The sequence below is a fragment of the Symsagittifera roscoffensis genome, chromosome 2, assembly GCF_963678635.1.
Source record: "Symsagittifera roscoffensis chromosome 2, txSymRosc1.1, whole genome shotgun sequence".
In the NCBI taxonomy this organism is placed as follows: Eukaryota; Metazoa; Xenacoelomorpha; order Acoela; family Convolutidae; genus Symsagittifera; species Symsagittifera roscoffensis.
The window spans coordinates 82,156,787-82,178,206 of record NC_087063.1 but is presented as its reverse complement, the minus strand read 5'-3'; the positions used below and the strand labels follow the sequence as shown (position 1 = coordinate 82,178,206).

The window sequence follows — 21,420 nt, the reverse complement described above, 5'->3', positions numbered from 1 at the left end:
TGAGCTACTGAGCTAACCCTGCTTTTAACACTCGTTTTATCCATGTATCAATTAGCCCAACTGAGTGTAACTGTGTTGTAGGCCAAGTGTAGCATAGCGGACATAGAGATGAAGATGGGCCTGCTAAGAAGCTGCTTCAAGGCAAAGGCGGACTTGGTCATCAAGGTAGAAAAGGGAAAGTGCGGACCCACCATCGGTCAGTCAGAAATTACTACTAGTGGCACTAGCGGACCTAGGATTTTATCGTTGGGAGGGGGGACGATTTTCGATAAATCGGAGAAAAAACTGATTAAATTGGTTTTCAGAACCCTCACAAACCCTATAAAGACCCAATTTGGTATAAAATTTTGCGCGGCCCCCCTTTTTTTTACAGAAAAAGATCGAAAACTACGTTTATAGGTGTTTATTGAGAAGTTTCGGCCGAAAAATAACTTTTTTTTTTGCACTCGTTCCCCCTGCTGTTAGTATACATTGGCACCAAAACGGCGCTGTTGAAAAATTTTGAAGTATGGGTCGGGATAACTTAATGATGAGTCAGTTTGCGTTGAAATTCTAAATATTTATAGAAATTTAGTCGTTTTCATTAAAATTGAATAATTTAAAATTGTCGGCTCACACTCTTTGTTTTTTGATCAGCAATCGGAGTTACTTTTGTTTATAATTGATGCTTCAAATAGCTTTTTTTCCGCTGGACTTGGATAACTTCTACGAACAATTCTGTTGCCAAGCAATAAAAACAAAAAACTATAACTTTCCGAGCATTCCTGTTGTCTATGAAAAAAAAATTTCCATAGAGTATTTCAAAATTAAGAATTGTATGACAGTGAAGCTGGGTGAAATGTTTTTTGTTCAGGTCTGAAAGGTGAACATACTTTTGAGTTCGGCAGCATCGCGAATGGTTCCAACAAGACAGTCGACTGCAACTTGTTCAAACTGCGAGACATGAGTGTAGGAGGTGGGGCTGTGATGATCCTGGGCCAGCTATTTGCATTCATCTGTGGCTCTATTATCTGTGCCCAGTTGACTGGATGTATGGACTATAAAGACTGTGTGTCTCAAGCGCTCAATGTTGGATTTGCATCTACGGCAGGTTGACACTTTTTATTTTGATCTCAGATCTTTTGATTTGAAATCAACAGCTGTCTTATCTGAAATTTAAAAAGTAACTTTTCCATTTTTTTAAAATCTTTCGATGCTATTAAAAGTTTCAAAAAGTGGTGCGTTTATTTTCAAAATTTCCGTCAAGACCATTTTTTTTTTCAAATGAATGAAATTCGTGATAAAATCAATTACGCTAAAAGGATGTATTTAGTTTCAGATAACTGAAGTAGCGTTCTAAGATCAAATATTTGAATTTTGTTAGTTATCTGAAAAATTGAAAAAATATATATATATAACCTCGAACTTCGCTGGTAATATTCTACAAAAAGGTTTAGTGTTGGTTTTACTAGATGGAAAATACTATTTGTACAAAACGGAGGATATTTTCGTCGATATATGCATGAATAGAAATTGAACTTATTACTTTTACTTTTTTTGCTGATGATATTCAATGTGGTGATCATGTGTGTGTTGTTTGTGAAGCCCCTCTCCCTTATGAATGAGGATGGGAGGGTGAAGGACATTGACCTTTCTGGGTTAACTGTGATTTTAGCCTTGCTAGTGTTCATCAGTGCGGTGATCATGAGTGTGCTGTTTGTGAAATCCCTCTCCTTCATGAATGAGGGTGGGAAGTTAGAGGACCTTGACCTTTTTGGTTCAACTGTGTTTTTAGCATTACTAGTGTTCATCAGTGCGGTGATCATGTGTGTGCTGTTTGTGAAGCCCCTCTCCCTCATGAATGAGGATGGGAGGTTGGACGACATTGACCTCTTTGGTTCAACTGTGTTTTTAGCCTTGCTAGTGTTCATCAGTGCGGTGATCATGAGTGTGCTGTTTGTGAAATCCCTCTCCTTCATGAATGAGGGTGGGAAGTTAGAGGACCTTGACTTTCTGGTTCACCTGTGTTTTTAGCCTTGCTAGTGTTCATCAGTGCGGTGATCATGTGTGTGCTGTTTGTGAAGCCCCTCTCCCTCATGAATGAGGATGGGAGGTTGGACGACATTGACCTCTTTGGTTCAACTGTGTTTTTAGCCTTGCTAGTGTTCATCAGTGTGGTGATCGTATGTGTGCTGTTTGTTTAGCCCATCTCCTTCATGAACAAGGATTGGAGGATGGAAGAAATTGACCTTTCTGTTTCAACTGTGTTCTTAGCCATGCTAGTGTTCATCAGTGTGGTGATCATGAGTGTGCTGTTTGTGAAGCCCCTCTCCTTCATGAATGAGGGTGGGAAGTTAGAGGACCTTGACCTTTTTGGTTCAACTGTGTTTTTAGCATTACTAGTGTTCATCAATGTGGTGATCATGTGTGTGCTGTTTGTGAAGCCCCTCTCCTTCATGAATGAATTGTTGGGAGGTTGGAGGACGTTGAACTTTTTGGCTTAACTGTGTTTTAAGCCTTGCTAGTGTTCATCATTGTGATGATCATGTGTGCTGTTAGTGAAGCCCGTCTCCTTCATAAAAATAAATTACACTAAGAGGATGTATTTAGTTTCAGATAACTGAGATAGCGTTCTAAGATCAAATATTTGAACTTTGTTAGTTATCTGAAAAATTGAAAAAAATATATATATAAATTCGAACTTCGCTGGTAATATTCTACAAAAAGGTTTAGTGTTGGTTTTACTAGATGGAAAATACTATTTGTACTAAACGGAGGATATTTTCGTCGATATATGCAATGAATAGAAATTGAACTTATTACTTTTACTTTTTTTGTTGATGATCTTCAATGTGGTGATCATGTGTGTGTTGTTTGTGAAGCCCCTCTCCCTTATGAATGAGGATGGGAGGGTAAAGGACATTGACCTTTCTGGGTTAACTGTGTTTTTAGCCTTGCTAGTGTTCATCAGTGCGGTGATCATGTGTGTGCTGTTTGTGAAGGCCCTCTCCCTCATGAATGAGGATGGAAGGTTGGACGACATTGACCTCTTTGGTTCAACTGTGTTTTTAGCCTTGCTAGTTTTCATCAGTGTGGTGATCATGTCTGTTCTGTTTGTGAAGCCCCTCTCCTTCATGAATGAGGATGGAAGGTTGGAGGACAATGACTTTTTTGGTTCAACTGTGTTTTTAGTCTTGCTAGTGTTCATCAGTGCGGTGATCTTGTGTGTGCTGTTTGTGAAGCCCCTCTACCTCATGAATGAGGATGGGAGGTTGAACAACATTGACCTCTTTGGTTCAACTGTGTTTTTAGCCTTGCTAGTGTTCATCAGTGCGGTGGTCATGTGTGTGCTGTTTGTGAAGCCCCTCTCCCTCATGAATGAGGATGGAAGTTTGGACGACATTGACCTCTTTGGTTCAACTGTGTTTTTAGCCTTGCTAGTGTTCATCAGTGTGGTGATCATGTCTGTTCTGTTTGTGAAGCCCCTCTCCTTCATGAATGAGGATAGAAGGTTGGAGGACAATGACTTTTTTGGTTCAACTGTGTTTTTAGCCTTGCTAGTGTTCATCAGTGCGGTGATCATGTGTGTGCTGTTTGTGAAGCCCCTCTCCCTCATGAATGAGGATGGGAGGTTGAACGACATTGACCTCTTTAGTTCAGCTGTGTTTTTAGCCTTGCTAGTGTTCATCAGTGCGGTGATCATGTGTGTGCTGATTGTGAAGCCCCTCTCCGTCATGAATGAGGATGGGAGGTTGGACGAGATTGACCTCTTTGGTTCAACTGTGTTTTTAGCATTGCTAGTGTTCATCAGTGTGGTGATCATGTATGTTTTGTTTGTGAAGCCCCTCTCCTTCATGAATGAAGATGGAAGGTTGGAGGACAATGACTTTTTTGGTTCAACTGTGATTTTAGCCTTGCTATTGTTCATGAGTGTGGTGATCGAATGTGTGCTGTTTGTTTAGCCCATCTCCTTCATGAACGAGGATCGGAGGATGGAAGAAATTGACCTTTCTGTTTCAACTGTGTTCTTAGCCATGCTAGTGTTCATCAGTGTGGTGATCATGAGTGTGCTGTTTGTGAAATCCCTCTCCTTCATGAATGAGGGTGGGAAGTTAGAGGACCTTGACCTTTTTGGTTCAACTGTGTTTTAGCATTACTAGTGTTCATCATTGTGATGATCATGTGTGCTGTATGTGAAGCCCGTCTCCTTCATGAATGAGGGTGAGATGTTGGAGGATATTGACATTTTGGTTCAACTGTGTTTTTAGCCTTGCTAGTGTTTATCAGTGTGATGATCGTATGTGTGCTCTTTGTTAAGCCCCTCTACCTCATGAATGAGGATCGGAGGATGGAACATTTTGACCTTTTTGGTTCAACTGTGTTTTTAGCCTTGCTAGTGATCATCAGGGTGGTGATCATGTGTGTGCTGTTTGAGAAACCCGCTCCTTCATGAATGAGGGTGGGAGGTTAGAGGAAATTGACATTTTTGGTTCAACTGTGCTTTTAGCCTTGCTAGTGTTCATCAGTGTGGTGATCATGTGTGTGCTGTTTGTGAAGTCCCTCTCCCTCTTGAATGAGGATGGGAGGTTGGAGGAAACTGACCTTTTTAGTTTAAATGTGGTTTTAGCCTTGCTAGTGTTCATTAGTGTGGTGATCATGTGTGTGCTGTTTGTGAAGCCCCTCTCCCTCTTGAATGAGGATGGGAGGTTGGAGGACACTGACCTTTTTAGTTTAAATGTGGTTTTAGCCTTGCTAGTGTTCATCAGTGTGGTGATCATGTGCGTGCTGTTTGTGAAGCCCCTCTCCCTCTTGAATGAGGATGGGAGGTTGGAGGACACTGACCTTTTTAGTTTAAATGTGGTTTTAGCCTTGCTAGTGTTCATCAGTGTGGTGATCATGTGCGTGCTGTTTGTGAAGCCCCTCTCCCTCTTGAATGAGGATGGGAGGTTGGAGGACACTGACCTTTTTAGTTTAAATGTGCTTTTAGCCTTGCTAGAATTCATCATTGTGGTGATCATGTGTGTGCCATTTGTGAAGCCCCTCTCCTTCTTGAATGAGTGTGGGAGGTTGGAGGACGTTGACATTTTTGGATCAACTGTGTTTTTAGCCTTGCTAGTGTTCATCAGTGTGGTGATCATGTATGCTTTGTTTGTGAAGCCCCTCTCCGTCATGAATGAGGATGGGAGGTTGAACGACATTGACTTCTTTAGTTCAACTGTGTTTTTAGCCTTGCTAGTGTTCATCAGTGCGGTGGTCATGTGTGTGCTGATTGTGAAGCCCCTCTCCGTCATGAATGAGGATGGGAGGTTGGACGAGATTGACCTCTTTGGTTCAACTGTGTTTTTAGCCTTGCTAGTGTTCATCAGTGTGGTGATCATGTATGTTTTGTTTGTGAAGCCCCTCTCCTTCATGAATGAGGATGGAAGGTTGGAGGACAATGACTTTTTTGTTTCAACTGTGATTTTAGCCTTGCTATTGTTCATGAGTGTGGTGATCGAATGTGTGATGTTTGTTTAGCCCATCTCCTTCATGAACCAGGATCGGAGGATGGAAGAAATTGACCTTTCTGTTTCAACTGTGTTCTTAGCCATGCTAGTGTTCATCAGTGTGGTGATCATGAGTTTGCTGTTTGTGAAATCCCTCTCCTTCATGAATGAGGGTGGGAAGTTAGAGGACCTTGACCTTTTTGGTTCAACTGTGTTTTTAGCATTACTAGTGTTCATCATTGTGATGATCATGTGTGCTGTATGTGAAGCCCGTCTCCTTCATGAATGAGGGTGAGATGTTGGAGGATATTGACATTTTAGTTCAACTGTGTTTTTAGCCTTGCTAGTGTTTATCAGTGTGATGATCGTATGTGTGCTCTTTGTTAAGCCCCTCTACCTCATGAATGAGGATCGGAGGATGGAACATTTTGACCTTTTTGGTTCAACTGTGTTTTTAGCCTTGCTAGTGATCATCAGGGTGGTGATCATGTATGTGCTGTTTGAGAAACCCGCTCCTTCATGAATGAGGGTGGGAGGTTAGAGGAAATTGACATTTTTGGTTCAACTGTGCTTTTAGCCTTGCTAGTGTTCATCAGTGTGGTGATCATGTGTTTGCCATTTGTGAAGCCCCTCTCCCCCGTGAATTAGGTTGGGAGGTTGCATGACATTCACATTTTGAATTAAACTGTGATTTTAGCCTTGCTAGTGTTCATCAGGGTGGTGATCATTTGTGTGCTGTTTGTGAAGCCCCGCTCCTTCATGAATGAGGGTGGAAGTTAAGAAGACATTGACATTTTTGGTTCAACTGTGCTTTTAGCCTTGCTAGTGTTCATCAGTGTGGTGATCATGTGTGTGCCATTTGTGAAGCCCCTCTCCTTCTTGAATGAGTGTGGGAGGTTGGAGGACGTTGACATTTTTGGATCAACTGTGTTTTTAGCCTCGCAAGTGTTCATCAGTGTGGTGATCAAGTGTGGGCTGTTTGTGAAGCAACTCTCCCCCATGAATGAGATTGGGAGGGTGCAGGACATTGACATTTTTAGTTTAAGTCTGGTTTTAGACTTGCTAGTGTTCATCAGTGTGGTGATCATGTGTGTGCTATTTCTGAAGCCCCTCTTTCTCCTGAATGAGGATGAGAGATTGGAGGACACTGACCTTTTTAGTTTAAATCTGGTTTTAGCCTTGCTAGTGTTCATCAGTGTGGTGATCATGTGTGTGCTGTTTGTTAAGCCCCTCTCCCTCATGAATGAGGATCGGAGGGTGGGAGATATTGACCTTTTTATTTCAAAGGTGTTCTTAGCCTTGCTAGTGTTCAGCAGTAAAATGATCGTATGTGTGCTGTTTGTTAAGCCCCTCTCCCTCATGAATGAGGATCGGAGGGTGGGAGATATTGACCTTTTTATTTCAACTGTGTTTTTAGCCTCGCAAGTGTTCATCAGTGTGGTGATCAAGTGTGGGCTGTTTGTGAAGCAACTCTCCCCCATGAATGAGATTGGGAGGGTGCAGGACATTGACATTTTTAGTTTAAATCTGGTTTTAGCCTTGCTAGTGTGCATCAGTGCGGTGATCGTGTGTGTGCTGTTTGTGAAGCCCCTCTCCCTCTTGAATGAGGATGGGAGGTTGGAGGAAACTGACCTTTTTAGTGTAAATGTGGTTTTAGCCTTGCTATTGTTCAACAGTGTGGTGATCATGTGTGTGCTGTTTGTGAAGCCCCTCTCCCTCCTGAATGAGGATGGGAGGTTGGAGGACACTGATCTTTTTAGTTTAAATCTGGTTTTAGCCTTGCTAGTGTTCATCATTGTGTTGATCATGTGTGTGCTGTTTGTGTAGCCCGTCTCCCTCTTGAATGAGGATGGGAGGTTGAAGGACACTGACCTTTTTATTTTAAATGTGGTTTTAGCCGTGCTTGTGTTCAGCAGTGTGGTGATCATGTGTGTGCTGTTTGTAAAGCCCCTGTCCCTCTTGAATGAGGATGGGAGGTTGGAGGACACTGACCTTTTTAGTTTAAATGTGGTTTTAGCCTTGCTAGTGTTCATCAGTGTGGTGATCATGTGTGTGCTGTTTGTGAAGCCTCTCTCCCTATTGAACGAGGATGGGAGGTTGGAGGACCCTGACCTTTTTAGTTTAAATGTGGTTTTAGCCTTGCTAGTGTTCATCAGTGTGGTGATCATGTGTGTGCTGTTTGTGAAGCCCCTCTCCCTCTTGAATGAGGATGGGAGGTTGGAGGACACTGACCTTTTTAGTTTAAATGTGGTTTTAGCCTTGCTAGTGTTCATTAGTGTGGTGATCATTTGTGTGCTGTTTGTGAAGCCCCTCTCCCTCTTGAATGAGGATGGGAGGGTGGAGGACACTGACCTTTTTAGTTTAAATGTGGTTTTAGCCTTGCTAGTGTTCATTAGTGTGGTGATCATGTGTGTGCTGTTTGTGAAGTCCCTCTCCCTCTTGAATGAGGATGGGAGGTTGGAGGACACTGACCTTTTTAGTTTAAATGTGGTTTTAGCCTTGCTAGTGTTCATTAGTGTGGTGATCATGTGTGTGCTGTTTGTGAAGCCCCTCTCCCTCTTGAATGAGGATGGGAGGTTGGAGGACACTGACCTTTTTAGTTTAAATGTGGTTTTAGCCTTGCTAGTGTTCATCAGTGTGGTGATCATGTGCGTGCTGTTTGTGAAGCCCCTCTCCCTCTTGAATGAGGATGGGAGGGTGGAGGACATCGACACTGACTCACTCGACAACACTCAGTCATGTCTCATTGGGGGACTACTATACGTCGCCGAAATGGTATCAGAGCCTTATTTTGAATGAGATTTGATATATGTGACATATTTTCATTTCGGGTACTTTCAGTTTGGTAAACATCCGATATATCAAACATCCGAGAACCTAGAAACTGTTGCAAACAACCAAAAAACAACCTTACTCCGAAATTTTCCAAGAAATAGGACAAGGAACCGATATCTACTATTCGGCGAACTAAAACGGAGAGTCGGCTAAATTAGAACGGGATAATTGAACTATGTCTTGTTTTTCAAATTTGAACGTCATGTGATTACAAACTATCATTCACTGCATCATGATATAAGATAGGATGTTCGGATGTTCGCCCTAGACCCTAGAATATAATTTTTAACGTGTTTTTTTTTGACAAACTCTCAGTTTTCTTACGTATTAAAATCTTTTTTTTTACAAATCAATGAGAAGAAATGCTTTTCACTTATCAAGTTAGCAAAAATGGTTAAAAACTGAAAAAAAATGTCTCCCCCAAAAAAACTGTAGTAAAATTGTTAACTACGCTAAATAACTAGACTGTATTTTACTCGCTAAATTGTTTTTTTTCTAGGTGAAAGAGGAGCCGAAACGAGAGGGTGCGAAATTGACCTGGTGTTTTGTCATGGGTTGGGTCGCTTTATTTTTTGCATTGACAGGTCTCATTGTAATCTCTGTATGTGCATGCTGCTGTTCTTAACGAAAAAACAGCAAAAAACGATCAAAATAATCAAAGAATATCGGATGCAAGGAGATTAAGCAGTACAGCATTAGTCAAACATTGAATCAGAAAGGAACCCAACAAAATGATGAGAAAACGTCAAATACAAACATACAAATCTCGTAAACTGTAAAAAAAAAATGGATCGACAGAAAATGAAGAAATTGTTTGTTAGAGAAGGAAAATTACAAATAAAAACAAAGCAAAAATGTGTCCTTGGTGGCTTAAATGACTTGTATTTATGATAGTTTCCGAGTTGTTCTATACGTACAAAAATCTGGCAAAAAAATATTTGAAGTGTCACATAAAAGCAACTATTGAAATGGAAAAACGCCGGATGAAATTATTGCTGCGAATTACAAATTATCAAGATCGTTTTTTTATGAGCATAAACTGAACAAAAACTGTCAGTTTATATCTTCAAAGTATACTTCGCTTAGTCTAGTCTAACACATCCGTTCCCAAATCTAAAGTTTTGCTAGGGGGCATTTGGGGAGGAAGTCGTCTTGATCAGTAATTGTACTCCATCATAACTCTGAGTGTTAAGACTTAAGACCAATTATCCGCGGGGGAAAGGACCAACATACGAGCTGTACAGCTCATCACGGCGAACTGCTGTTGTGCCCCTGTTTAAGAGATATATGCAGTTTCTGTTTCTTGGTTATTTTTCTGGGCTGGGTAATGTTTCCTCACCCTCAAGCAACGAGCACGGATCATGGTGGGCCTCGAACATCCGACCCTTCGATTGAGAGGCGGAGACGTAACCACTTCACCACTGCTCCCCAGTAATTGTACTCCATCATAACTCTGAGTGTTCTCGTTAGACGCTGTTATCCGTTGCTCAGGTCTTCAGTGTCCTTCATGCCTTTGAAGAGAAAAATTTGCCAGGAAAACTAAATCCAACAAAAATTGGAAAAAAAATGAAAACTGGTTAAAAATGGACGAAATCAACAAACCCTTTTTCCCCAGCAAAGGAATGGAAATATTTTAGTAATTGATTAAAACCCAGAGGCAAAAGATTCATAGATACAGTTATTTTGGTAGCCGGGTTGAACTTATCATTGCTGAACCAATGCGAAAACTCATTTTTTTTCCGCAAAGATTCAGAATTATTACATATAAAAAAAACTGATGTAAGTATTGCCATCAAAAGCTACAGAAAACAACATACACTTTTATGCAACGATAAATCGGCGATAACTCAACGATGAAACAGTGCTGTAAAGTCATCAATCAAGTAAAACAGTGTCATTAATAATTGTTTTGTAAGATAAGGATAGGGATAAGCTATTATAGTTTTTTTCCTATAGTGATCATTAGTACTTGTAATCAAGTTTATGTACCCGTAACCCCGGAAATTTTTTGTGTAAGATCTGAAATTCTTTATTTTTTTACATCAAATGATTCTCAGATCTGAAATTCTTTATTACAGAGCTTGATAAGAATTTACAAAATACAGATCTGAAAATCGGATCTGAAATAGAAAATTTCAGATCTGAAATAACCTCGAAAAACAAAACTTTAGATCTGAAACTAGATTTGAAACAGATTTTTGCATATCTGAAATAACCAACAAAGACAATATTTCAGATCTAAAACTAGATCTAAAACAACCCATTCTTAAAGTATCAAAGCGTTATTTTAACATTTCATAACCTATTTTACATCTGAAACAGATTATTTCAGATCTCAATTCGAACATTAACTAGGCACAGGCAGTAAATGTTCTTATTCAGATCTGAAAAAAATCATTTTTCACATCTAAATTTCAGATCTGAAATAGGTTGTAAAAAAATAAAATAACGATTGGATACTTCAGGAATGGTTATATCAGATCTCATTTCAGACCTGAAAATTTGCTATTTTTTGGTTATTTTAGATGTATAAATCAAGGATTTTGGCACAATTTTTGCTAGTTTTGATACGTTTGTGTTTGAGATCTTCTGCTAACTACTAGCAGGTACTCAAATAAGAGACTGCTAAGATATGTTTCCCCAAGCATGAGATAAACATCCTAAATCAGAGACTGCCAAGTTATCTCAAATGAGAGACTGCCAAGATATGTTTCCCCAATCATGAGATAAATACTGGAAACGCATAAGTAGCGCATGATAAACAAAAATTCGAGAGGTCTTCTAACAGTTTTTGAAAATTTTTAACACAGTGGAAAAAAACTTCATTCGGAAAAAAAACTGTTTGTGGAATTAATCGGAAGTTTTCTGACCGCTAGTTAATCTAAACAGATTTGTGTATTGCAGAAGCATCAAACAATAAAAAAAACTCAATTGTTTTCTTGTTTTTAGCCTTGCTAGTGTTCAGCAGTATGGTGATCGTATGTTTGCTGTTTGTTAAGCCCCTCTCCTTCATGATTGAGCATCGGAGGGTGGAAGATATTGACCTTTCTGTTTCAACTGTGTTTTTAGCCATGCTAGTGTTCATCAGTGTGGTGATCATGTGTGTGCTGTTTGTGAAGCCCCTCTCCCTCTTGAATGAGGATGGGAGGTTGGAGGACACTGACCTTTTTAGTTTAAATGTGGTTTTAGCCTTGCTAGTGTTTTGCTAGGGGGCATTTGGGGAGGAAGTCGTCTTGATCAGTAATTGTACTCCATCATAACTCTGAGTGTTAAGACTTAAGACCAATTATCCGCGGGGGAAAGGACCAACATACGAGCTGTACAGCTCATCACGGCGAACTGCTGTTGTGCCCCTGTTTAAGAGATATATGCAGTTTCTGTTTCTTGGTTATTTTTCTGGGCTGGGTAATGTTTCCTCACCCTCAAGCAACGAGCACGGATCATGGTGGGCCTCGAACATCCGACCCTTCGATTGAGAGGCGGAGACGTAACCACTTCACCACTGCTCCCCAGTAATTGTACTCCATCATAACTCTGAGTGTTCTCGTTAGACGCTGTTATCTGTTGCTCAGGTCTTCAGTGTCCTTCATGCCTTTGAAGAGAAAAATTTGCCAGGAAAACTAAATCCAACAAAAATTGGAAAAAAAATGAAAACTGGTTAAAAATGGACGAAATCAACAAACCCTTTTTCCCCAGCAAAGGAATGGAAATATTTTAGTAATTGATTAAAACCCAGAGGCAAAAGATTCATAGATACAGTTATTTTGGTAGCCGGGTTGAACTTATCATTGCTGAACCAATGCGAAAACTCATTTTTTTTCCGCAAAGATTCAAAATTATTACATATAAAAAAAACTGATGTAAGTATTGCCATCAAAAGCTACAGAAAACAACATACACTTTTATGCAACGATAAATCGGCGATAACTCAACGATGAAACAGTGCTGTAAAGTCATCAATCAAGTAAAACAGTGTCATTAATAATTGTTTTGTAAGATAAGGATAGGGATAAGCTATTATAGTTTTTTTCCTATAGTGATCATTAGTACTTGTAATCAAGTTTATGTACCCGTAACCCCGGAAATTTTTTGTGTAAGATCTGAAATTCTTTATTTTTTTACATCAAATGATTCTCAGATCTGAAATTCTTTATTACAGAGCTTGATAAGAATTTACAAAATACAGATCTGAAAATCGGATCTGAAATAGAAAATTTCAGATCTGAAATAACCTCGAAAAACAAAACTTTAGATCTGAAACTAGATTTGAAACAGATTTTTGCATATCTGAAATAACCAACAAAGACAATATTTCAGATCTAAAACTAGATCTAAAACAACCCATTCTTAAAGTATCAAAGCGTTATTTTAACATTTCATAACCTATTTTACATCTGAAACAGATTATTTCAGATCTCAATTCGAACATTAACTAGGCACAGGCAGTAAATGTTCTTATTCAGATCTGAAAAAAATCATTTTTCACATCTAAATTTCAGATCTGAAATAGGTTGTAAAAAAATAAAATAACGATTGGATACTTCAGGAATGGTTATATCAGATCTCATTTCAGACCTGAAAATTTGCTATTTTTTGGTTATTTTAGATGTATAAATCAAGGATTTTGGCACAATTTTTGCTAGTTTTGATACGTTTGTGTTTGAGATCTTCTGCTAACTACTAGCAGGTACTCAAATAAGAGACTGCTAAGATATGTTTCCCCAAGCATGAGATAAACATCCTAAATCAGAGACTGCCAAGTTATCTCAAATGAGAGACTGCCAAGATATGTTTCCCCAATCATGAGATAAATACTGGAAACGCATAAGTAGCGCACGATAAACAAAAATTCGAGAGGTCTTCTAACAGTTTTTGAAAATTTTTAACACAGTGGAAAAAAACTTCATTCGGAAAAAAAACTGTTTGTGGAATTAATCGGAAGTTTTCTGACCGCTAGTTAATCTAAACAGATTTGTGTATTGCAGAAGCATCAAACAATAAAAAAAACTCAATTGTTTTCTTGTTTTTAGCCTTGCTAGTGTTCAGCAGTATGGTGATCGTATGTTTGCTGTTTGTTAAGCCCCTCTCCTTCATGATTGAGCATCGGAGGGTGGAAGATATTGACCTTTCTGTTTCAACTGTGTTTTTAGCCATGCTAGTGTTCATCAGTGTGGTGATCATGTGTGTGCTGTTTGTGAAGCCCCTCTCCCTCTTGAATGAGGATGGGAGGTTGGAGGACACTGACCTTTTTAGTTTAAATGTGGTTTTAGCCTTGCTAGTGTTCGTCAGTGTGGTGATCATGTGTGTGCTGTTTGTGAAGCCCCTCTCCCTCTTGAATGAGGATGGGAGGTTGGAGGACACTGACCTTTTTAGTTCAAATGTGGTTTTTTAGTTTGCTAGTGTTGGTCAGTGTGGTGATCATGTGTGTGCTGTTTGTGAAGCCCCTCTCCCTCTTGAATGAGGATGGGAGGTTGGAGGACACTGACCTTTTTATTTTAAATGTTGTTTTAGCCTTGCTAGTGTTCGTCAGTGTGGTGATCATGTGTGTGCTGTTTGTGAAGCCCCTCTCCCTCTTGAATGAGGATGGGAGGTTGGAGGACACTGACCTTTTTAGTTTAAATGTGGTTTTAGCCTTGCTAGTGTTCGTCACTGTGGTGATCATGTGTGTGCTGTTTGTGAAGCCCCTCTCCCTCTTGAATGAGGATGGGAGGTTGGAGGACACTGACCTTTTTAGTTTAATTGTGTTTTTAGCCATGCTAGTGTTCATCAGTGTGGTGATCATATGTGTGCTGTTTGTGAAGCCCCTCTCCCTCTTGAATGAGGATGGAAGGTTGGAGGACACTGACCTTTTTAGTTTAATTGTGTTTTTAGCCATGCTACTGTTCATCAGTGTGGTGATCATGTGTGTGCTGTTTGTGAAGCCCCTCTCCCTCATGAATGAGGATGGGAGGGAGGAGAATCAGAAGCATCAAACAATAAAAAAACCCAATTGTTTGCTTGAAAAGCATAAATTATAATATAACAAAGGGTTTCTCAGATCTAATATTTCAGATCTGAAATTTTGTTTTTCACATTTATTTCAGATCTGACATTTTCTATTTCAGATCCGAATTTTGGATCTGAAATTTATAAATTTTTATCTAGGTTTGAATTAAAGATTTTCAGATCTGAGAATCAACTTTTGTAAGCAGTAAAGAATTTCAGATCCTGTGCAGAAAAACTCTTGGGTAAGAGTAATCCCCTGCATAATCCCCTGGGTAATCCCCTGCTAAATTGTCAATAATCATAGGTAAAATGGCATCATTTAATCTTCGAGCCATCGATGCACTTCAATTTGTACTAAATCGATAAAAAAATTAATGCGTGACAACCTTCAAAGCAAATTAAAACTTATTTGAATAAAACTTGTCTTCTTTAGAAGCAGAGATTGTTTAGTAGACACTAAAAGATGAGGTGGTTGTCCAGTCGATCCAAATTATGCCTGGAAGTCAAATACTCGAGTTTGACTAAACCATCTGAAAAAAATATATCGGCATAAAAGAATACATCAAAGTGCCAAAAAAGCCCTGGAGTGTATTCAAAAACTAAAAGTTACAAAAAAAAATAACTTCATGTTTCTGTTAATGATTAATATATCTTGGTCTAACTAAGTGTCAAACTAAGGAACATTTTGTATAAATTGGATACTTCGCATAAGAAAACTTGCGTAAAAAAACTGTTTCTGGTATACTTTTGACTATTTTATTCGAAATTTAAGCAACGAACTTTTCAATTCACTTTACGTTGCTCAGGAAAAGCATACGTTTATCAGTAATCAACAGCGGATTCAAGGCGAGGGGGTCGGACGCCCCTCCTCCCCTTAGGGATTCCGCCCCTGTCGACCCAAAGATTCCCCTTTGTACTAATTTGAGATACATATTTCTGGCTGACGAACCCTAAAATTTTTCTTAAGGCGCCAATATTTACTAGTTTTGAGGCGGGAGCGGGCGCCAAAAAAAACACAATTTTTTAGTCGACAATTTCCAAAAATTGCCTGATTACGTTTTTTTGGCCCGTTTTTTCAAAAACTTAGCCTGCGGCAAAGAAAATGTAGTCAAAATTGGTTTTTATTGTGATTTGAGAGAGCTCAGAGAATCATTTTTGCCGATCTAATAAAAGGTCGACAAAAAATTCATTTTTTAAAAATCCGTAGCCCCCCTCGAGAAAACACTAGATCGGTCTCTGTCAGTACTTAACCTAAAAATTTGTAGCTATGGATGATATATTTGCTTAGTTTCTTCGAAAAAAGCGTAAATATGGGCTAATTTTTTCAGAGTTCAGAGTTTTAATCATTAAATTAAAAAACAATTTTTTATCCAATGTTTTCTCGCCCTTCTTCATTAATCGAAATGTACCTCACTCGAAATGAAAAAAAATAAATGCGACTCTAGTTTAATTTTTGTCGAAAACTTGATCTTTGCTATACCATGGAAAAAAAGGCTCAGTAGTAGTTGATACAGCAGTTGTTCAAAAATTTGAAATGTCTGATGCCGAACAAAAAAAGAAATCTCCTTCAAAAATACCGTAAATAACGTCAAGTTTCGCCACGAACGCCCGTAGCTTGACACTTTAAGTCTTAAATTTATGCCTCTTCTGACTGTTTTTGCTACTGGAATTTGAAAAATATCGAACAGGGGTAGAACACTTTAGACTTTTCAGACTGATTTTCAGCGACGGAGTTAAAACAAAACATTAACAAAAACAAATCACCAATTTCTGTTTCAAATTTTGATTTTGTTACTGGCGTGAGGTACTTTTATCCCATTTGGAGCGTTATTCACGACCCAAACAAACGGTAGAAAAACATCACTCATTACATATATTTTTAATACCTAAAACTCTAATACCGTTGTGAGACTCACCAACAGAAATACCACATGATCGCTGCCCAGAGAATATTTAATCTAAATAGAATTCGGAATTAAATCATTTCTACTAAGTTATGTACGATTGACTGTACTCATAGAGTAAATTAAGATAAAAAACACGGTCTGCTCGTCACGCTATCTTATTTTCGGCCGGATAGATTGGTGCAACTTTTTAGTCTAATATCAATCTTAATCTCACTCTTATATCTCCTAGTCTCAATAGATCTAGTGTATACTGGTTTATGAGTGTTAGTTTTCTAGAAGGAGAACAACTATATTCTTAGTTTAATTCAAATTGCTCTGGTGCTGAAACTGCAAGTAGTTTCAGCACTTACAAATAAGTGCAACTGTTAGTTATGGAATATGATTGGTTAGTTAAGAATATTTTATAGAATTAGAGGTTTATATTTATAACCAATTATAAATTCTAGTTTAGAAATGGTTACACTACAGTTTCCTTTTCAATTGTGAATCATGGTATTTCCAATTTTGATCAAGCGAATCAGTTTCCGTGAAAATTGGTATATGGGTTAAAACACTTTTTAATTATTTTGTGTTACTTTTTATGTTTTTCTTTTTTTTCAACTTTGCAAACACGTAAAATATAAAATAACACCGTAAAACTTGTGTTAACAGTTAACATCTGGTGGAGTTTGGTAGATCAGTCAAGAATTAATCATCTCACTCTGAGTAAAAACAAACACTGATATGGTTTTGTGCGAAAGTGTAGAAAATTGTTATAGTGAAAACTATTTGCTTCATAAATATTAACAACTCTGTCATTTTGGTAATTTTGTTTGAATTTTTAGAGCTCTAAAAGTTTTTACAGCACTGCAGCAATTTATAACCCCTCCCAAAGAATGTTTTGAAAATGACAGTTTAGGAGTTCAGATTTAGTTTTTGTTATTAATTTTTGTTAGGGTAGGGGTGTCTACAATGGAAAAGAAGCTACTATTTTTCATGCGCAGTTTGCATTTATTTCAGCCTTAAAAGTCAACTCTGGGTTAAAATTTAGCTCAAAACTAATAAAACGGGAGCTCAGTTTAAAAAAATTATTAGGCAATGACATTTTCGTAGAGCCATTGTTGTTTTCCCTTAGATGATCAAACGCATTAAAATTTACAAGTAGTTTGTTTTTTGCTCAAAGTTTTTTTTACCATGCACGAGCGTGCTATGCCGCCAGGCCCGGTGAAAAAATCTACCTCTCTTTTCAGTGCAAAATACTTTTGAAGGTGAAGTCCAGGAGAACCCAAACGATTTTTTTAACTCAAATCAATTCAACTGGATGGTTTTTTTGTGATTAGAAAAGCGACAGTTCGTCGCAAGGCGTATACATGAGGATTTTCTTTTTCCCAAAACAATTCATTTGATTTCCCAAAACAATTCATATGAAATCCCATGCCCGGAAAGGCATGGTATTTGCGTATGTGCATTTCTAAATAAATTGGTTTTGAGTTAATTCAATAATTGTACTTATTTTGAGATAATTTAATAATTGTTTTGTCGAATTGCTGTGCGACGAAATGTGGCTTCTTTAAATCCTACCAATTGTCTCTTGCAACCAACTTTTGCTTCACGGGTTTTTTGAGATTATTGAAAGTGAGAGTTCACGATTGGAAAAAAAACGTTACATTTTCTCGTTCCTAGTCCTCCAGATTTTGAAATTTTTTTAAGTCAACAAAATTCATCTTCCGAGCTCTCTCAAAACGTTAATATTCCTAATCTGCCATAGAGATGATCCTTTTCGATCAAGCAGGGTTATCTTGTAAGCCATGCAAGATTTTGAAAATGAGGGTTATCTCGCAAGATTCTTGCAAATGAGGGTTATCTTGCAAGATCTTGCAAGATGGAGGTTAACCTCCAAGATTTCGCAAGAATGAGGTTTTTTGCAAGATCTTGCAAGATAACCAACTCTGAAACTTTTCACAAAACCTCAATCTGAAAGCCAAAAAAAACTATGGAGCTCCAATTTTACTACGGTCACAAAAAATTGGAAAAACATTACGAAGCCAAACTGTGCACTGGATAGGAGCACAATTTTGTGTAGGTTTGTTCCTATATTCCAGAGACAAGTATTAAAATAAGCTCCAAAATGTAAGTGGATTCCACAAACAAAATTTTAGTGGATTCCACATGCATATACCTGTAACGTAATTTTTGTCGGCACATTTGTTTTGTTGCGGATTCTGCAACAAGCAATTATAGCTAGTTGTTCTGGATTCCGCAACTGTAAGTGGATTCCGTAAAAAGTATGATTTAAAAGATATGATTTTAAAAGCTACTACACATATAAATATATGCAAAGGGAATCCGCAAACAAAATACGGATTCCACTTACATTCTGCGGACTCCACTTATAATTTGCGGATTCCACTTACAGCTGCGGATTCCGCAACAGCTCAATTTAACGATAAAAATGTTTTATCATTTGGTTGTGGATTCCACAAACTGTTCTGGATTCCGCAAATGCAGTTGCGGATTCCGCAAATTCGCCTATTTTTCGAGCGATTTTGAGCGGTACAATGATTTAGGTATTTGTTTGTGGAATCCAAAACAGCATAGAAGATCAAAGAAAAGTTGCAATTTTGCGGATTCCGCGACAAATCTGATTTTGGCCTGTTGCGGGTTCCGCTTACAATGCAGAGAATGCACAGTTTGACCTTGTAATGAAAAGTTAGGGTAAATAAACTTTAAAATGTTTCTTAAATTTTTTGATTTTTCATTTTCCGTAGTGTAAATAGTCTCAAGTTGTCGTTATAATTTATGCATTTCAACCTAAAGTTTTTCAAAAACATTTTTTTGACTTCATTGCAATGTTTCAACTAGTATTGCAACTCTAACGGCTAAGCTTCAATTTTTTGTTTCTTTTGTCAAAACTTTGATGAGTAGAGTGAGTCAATTAGCTTGAGATATTTTGTATAATTGTATAAATCCGATAAATAATTATGTTCATCTTTTTACAAGGTTATATTTTTCTTTTTAATGCTGATTTATTCAAGTATTTAAAAGTTTCTACTTGCGACTGCTAAAATGTCTACTGGTAAAAAAATTTGCTTGTCTTCTTGTGTAAAGTTTTTTTTCACAAAAAAATTTGTGTCTTTAAGATCTGTTTAGAATTAGGGTTATCTTTAACGGAGGTTGTCTTGCACGATTTTGCAAGATAATCTCCCTTGATCAACTAGGGGAGTCTTTTGGGAGGCCAAAAAGTTGAATCCCAGAAAAGGATGTCTAAACCCCCCCTAAAATCATAAAATCAGCTCCTGATGGTTATGCTTTTTTCTCCACGCATATGTTAACTCAACCATAAATAGTTTTGGTGACTGGTTATTCAATCCTTTTAAAACAGAGTAACAAGGCATGTCCAATAGATGACTTTCAGCAGCTTGTTTGATCGAGCTGAGCTTAAGCAACTTAATTGATTAAACAAATCTTGGGTTATGCTATTTTATTTACTCCTGCATAACTCTTCATCAGTTTCGTAATATAATTAAATTCAGCACAGCTGAGCACAATTAAGTTCTTGGGTTTAAACTTGTTCAATTTCAAGATGCAATCAAAATTCAAAACTCCCGATCCTTTTACGTTAGAAGGCGTCAACTTTGAAGGCCCATCAACGATTCAGTCAGTTCTCGCAACTCGAGATTTCCAGGGAAATCCTTCCGACATCCACTTATCAACTTACCCTAGATCTGGGACGACTTGGACTTCAAAAATTCTAATAGGAATGGTATATGGAGCCGATTTTCTGCAGAATGATTTTGTTTTTGCTGAAGTTTTTCCTTATTTGGAGTTTGATTTGAACGGAATAACTGGGCTGAAAAACGCAGAAAAAGTAACAAAAAGTCCAAGAATGTTCAAAAGTCATCTTCCGTTGCATTTAGCAAACCGTGAAATTTTTTCAATGAGTAAAAAAAGCATAATATTGGTTCGAAATCCGAAAGACGTGGCACTGAGTTTCTTCGAGTTCTACCGGAAAAGTTTTCTCCTAAAACGTTACTTGAAGTCGCCAGATATTTCGGATTTTCTGGACTCGTTTTTGGAAGGAAAAGTAAACTATGGAAGCTGGTGGAACTGGACTTGCAACTGGATTCAGCATTGCAGGTTTTTTTTTTTCATTTTTGTATACGAACCAGGCCTCGAAAAACAAATATACCAACAGAATTTTTGTTAAAAAGGGTTTGGCACGCTTTTTAACTAAAAACTGGAGCTAAATTGTAATTAATTAATTGCTATATCAACTACATTTTTTTCTTTAAGGAACTTTTTCAACAGAGAATAAAACAAGAAAACAAAAAACCAATCCTTTCGGTAATTTTTTAGTTATCAACCGTTTGAAAGAATTAAGTTGCTCCAAAGTTATTGTTTTCAGATCTCACCGAGATACCAACTTGATTATACACTACGAAGACCTACAAACCAACTTCGAAGAAACAGTTCGTTCTTTGAACAGTTTCTTGCAACTCCCTCAAATGTCAGATTCCATGATTGACAGCTTGAAAGAACTGACGTCATTCAGTAAAATGAAGGAGAAAACCGATATAAATAAGAATACTAGAGATATGAGCGAAGTCAATATTGGAGAAACTCGAAGATGGGCATCTTTTTTCCCTGATGGCTATGCTGAGAAGTTTGACGAAAAAACTATCAAAGCTTTTGAAGGAGATCAAATAATTGAGAAGTTTATTTGAATTCAGTTTGGAGTTAAAGGTATTTTAAAACTCGGATTGTAACACGTTAGTTTTGTGTTCTATTATCCTGGGCGTTTTGAGGGTCGATTTTTTTCCAAAACTGACAACAATGGAACGGGATCCATTTTATTATCAAGTAAATATAAAGTAAATTATAAAGTAAATAAAAAGAATTTAGATCAATTTTCAATTGATTTGAAATGATCCTATTTTCAAGCTTAAAATTTCGATTTCAATTCATGTTTTGTTTTTTTTAAATGGGTTCGATTTTTTGAAACTTGAAAGCAAACTGAATCAGACTTATTCAAATCAATTCAAGTCAATTTTAATCTATACTTTTTATTTCAAATCATTTTATACCAATGAAGATTTCCTTGTTTTGTTCCTCTCTTTATTAATTTGACTAATTTGGAACCATATAAGATAAATTATTTCTGCCCCGTTTCGGCTTCGAGGTAGATCGGTTTTGGGTAGCTAGCTGATTGATAACATTTCATTTCATGTGTAAATTAGCCGTAATTATCG

The 21,420-nt window shown here is 37.7% G+C and overlaps 1 protein-coding gene across 1 annotated transcript; it reads left to right on the top strand.

Moving 5' to 3' along the window:
• The first annotated feature begins 19,655 nt into the window (after window positions 1–19,655).
• LOC134840121 (sulfotransferase 1A1-like) lies at window positions 19,656–20,971 on the top strand. Its single transcript, XM_063855812.1, has 2 exons — window positions 19,656–20,308; window positions 20,577–20,971. Exons 1-2 carry the CDS (start codon window positions 19,755–19,757, stop codon window positions 20,893–20,895), a joined length of 873 nt encoding a protein of 290 aa, XP_063711882.1. The 5' UTR covers window positions 19,656–19,754; the 3' UTR covers window positions 20,896–20,971.
• Window positions 20,972–21,420: the final 449 nt, after the last annotated feature.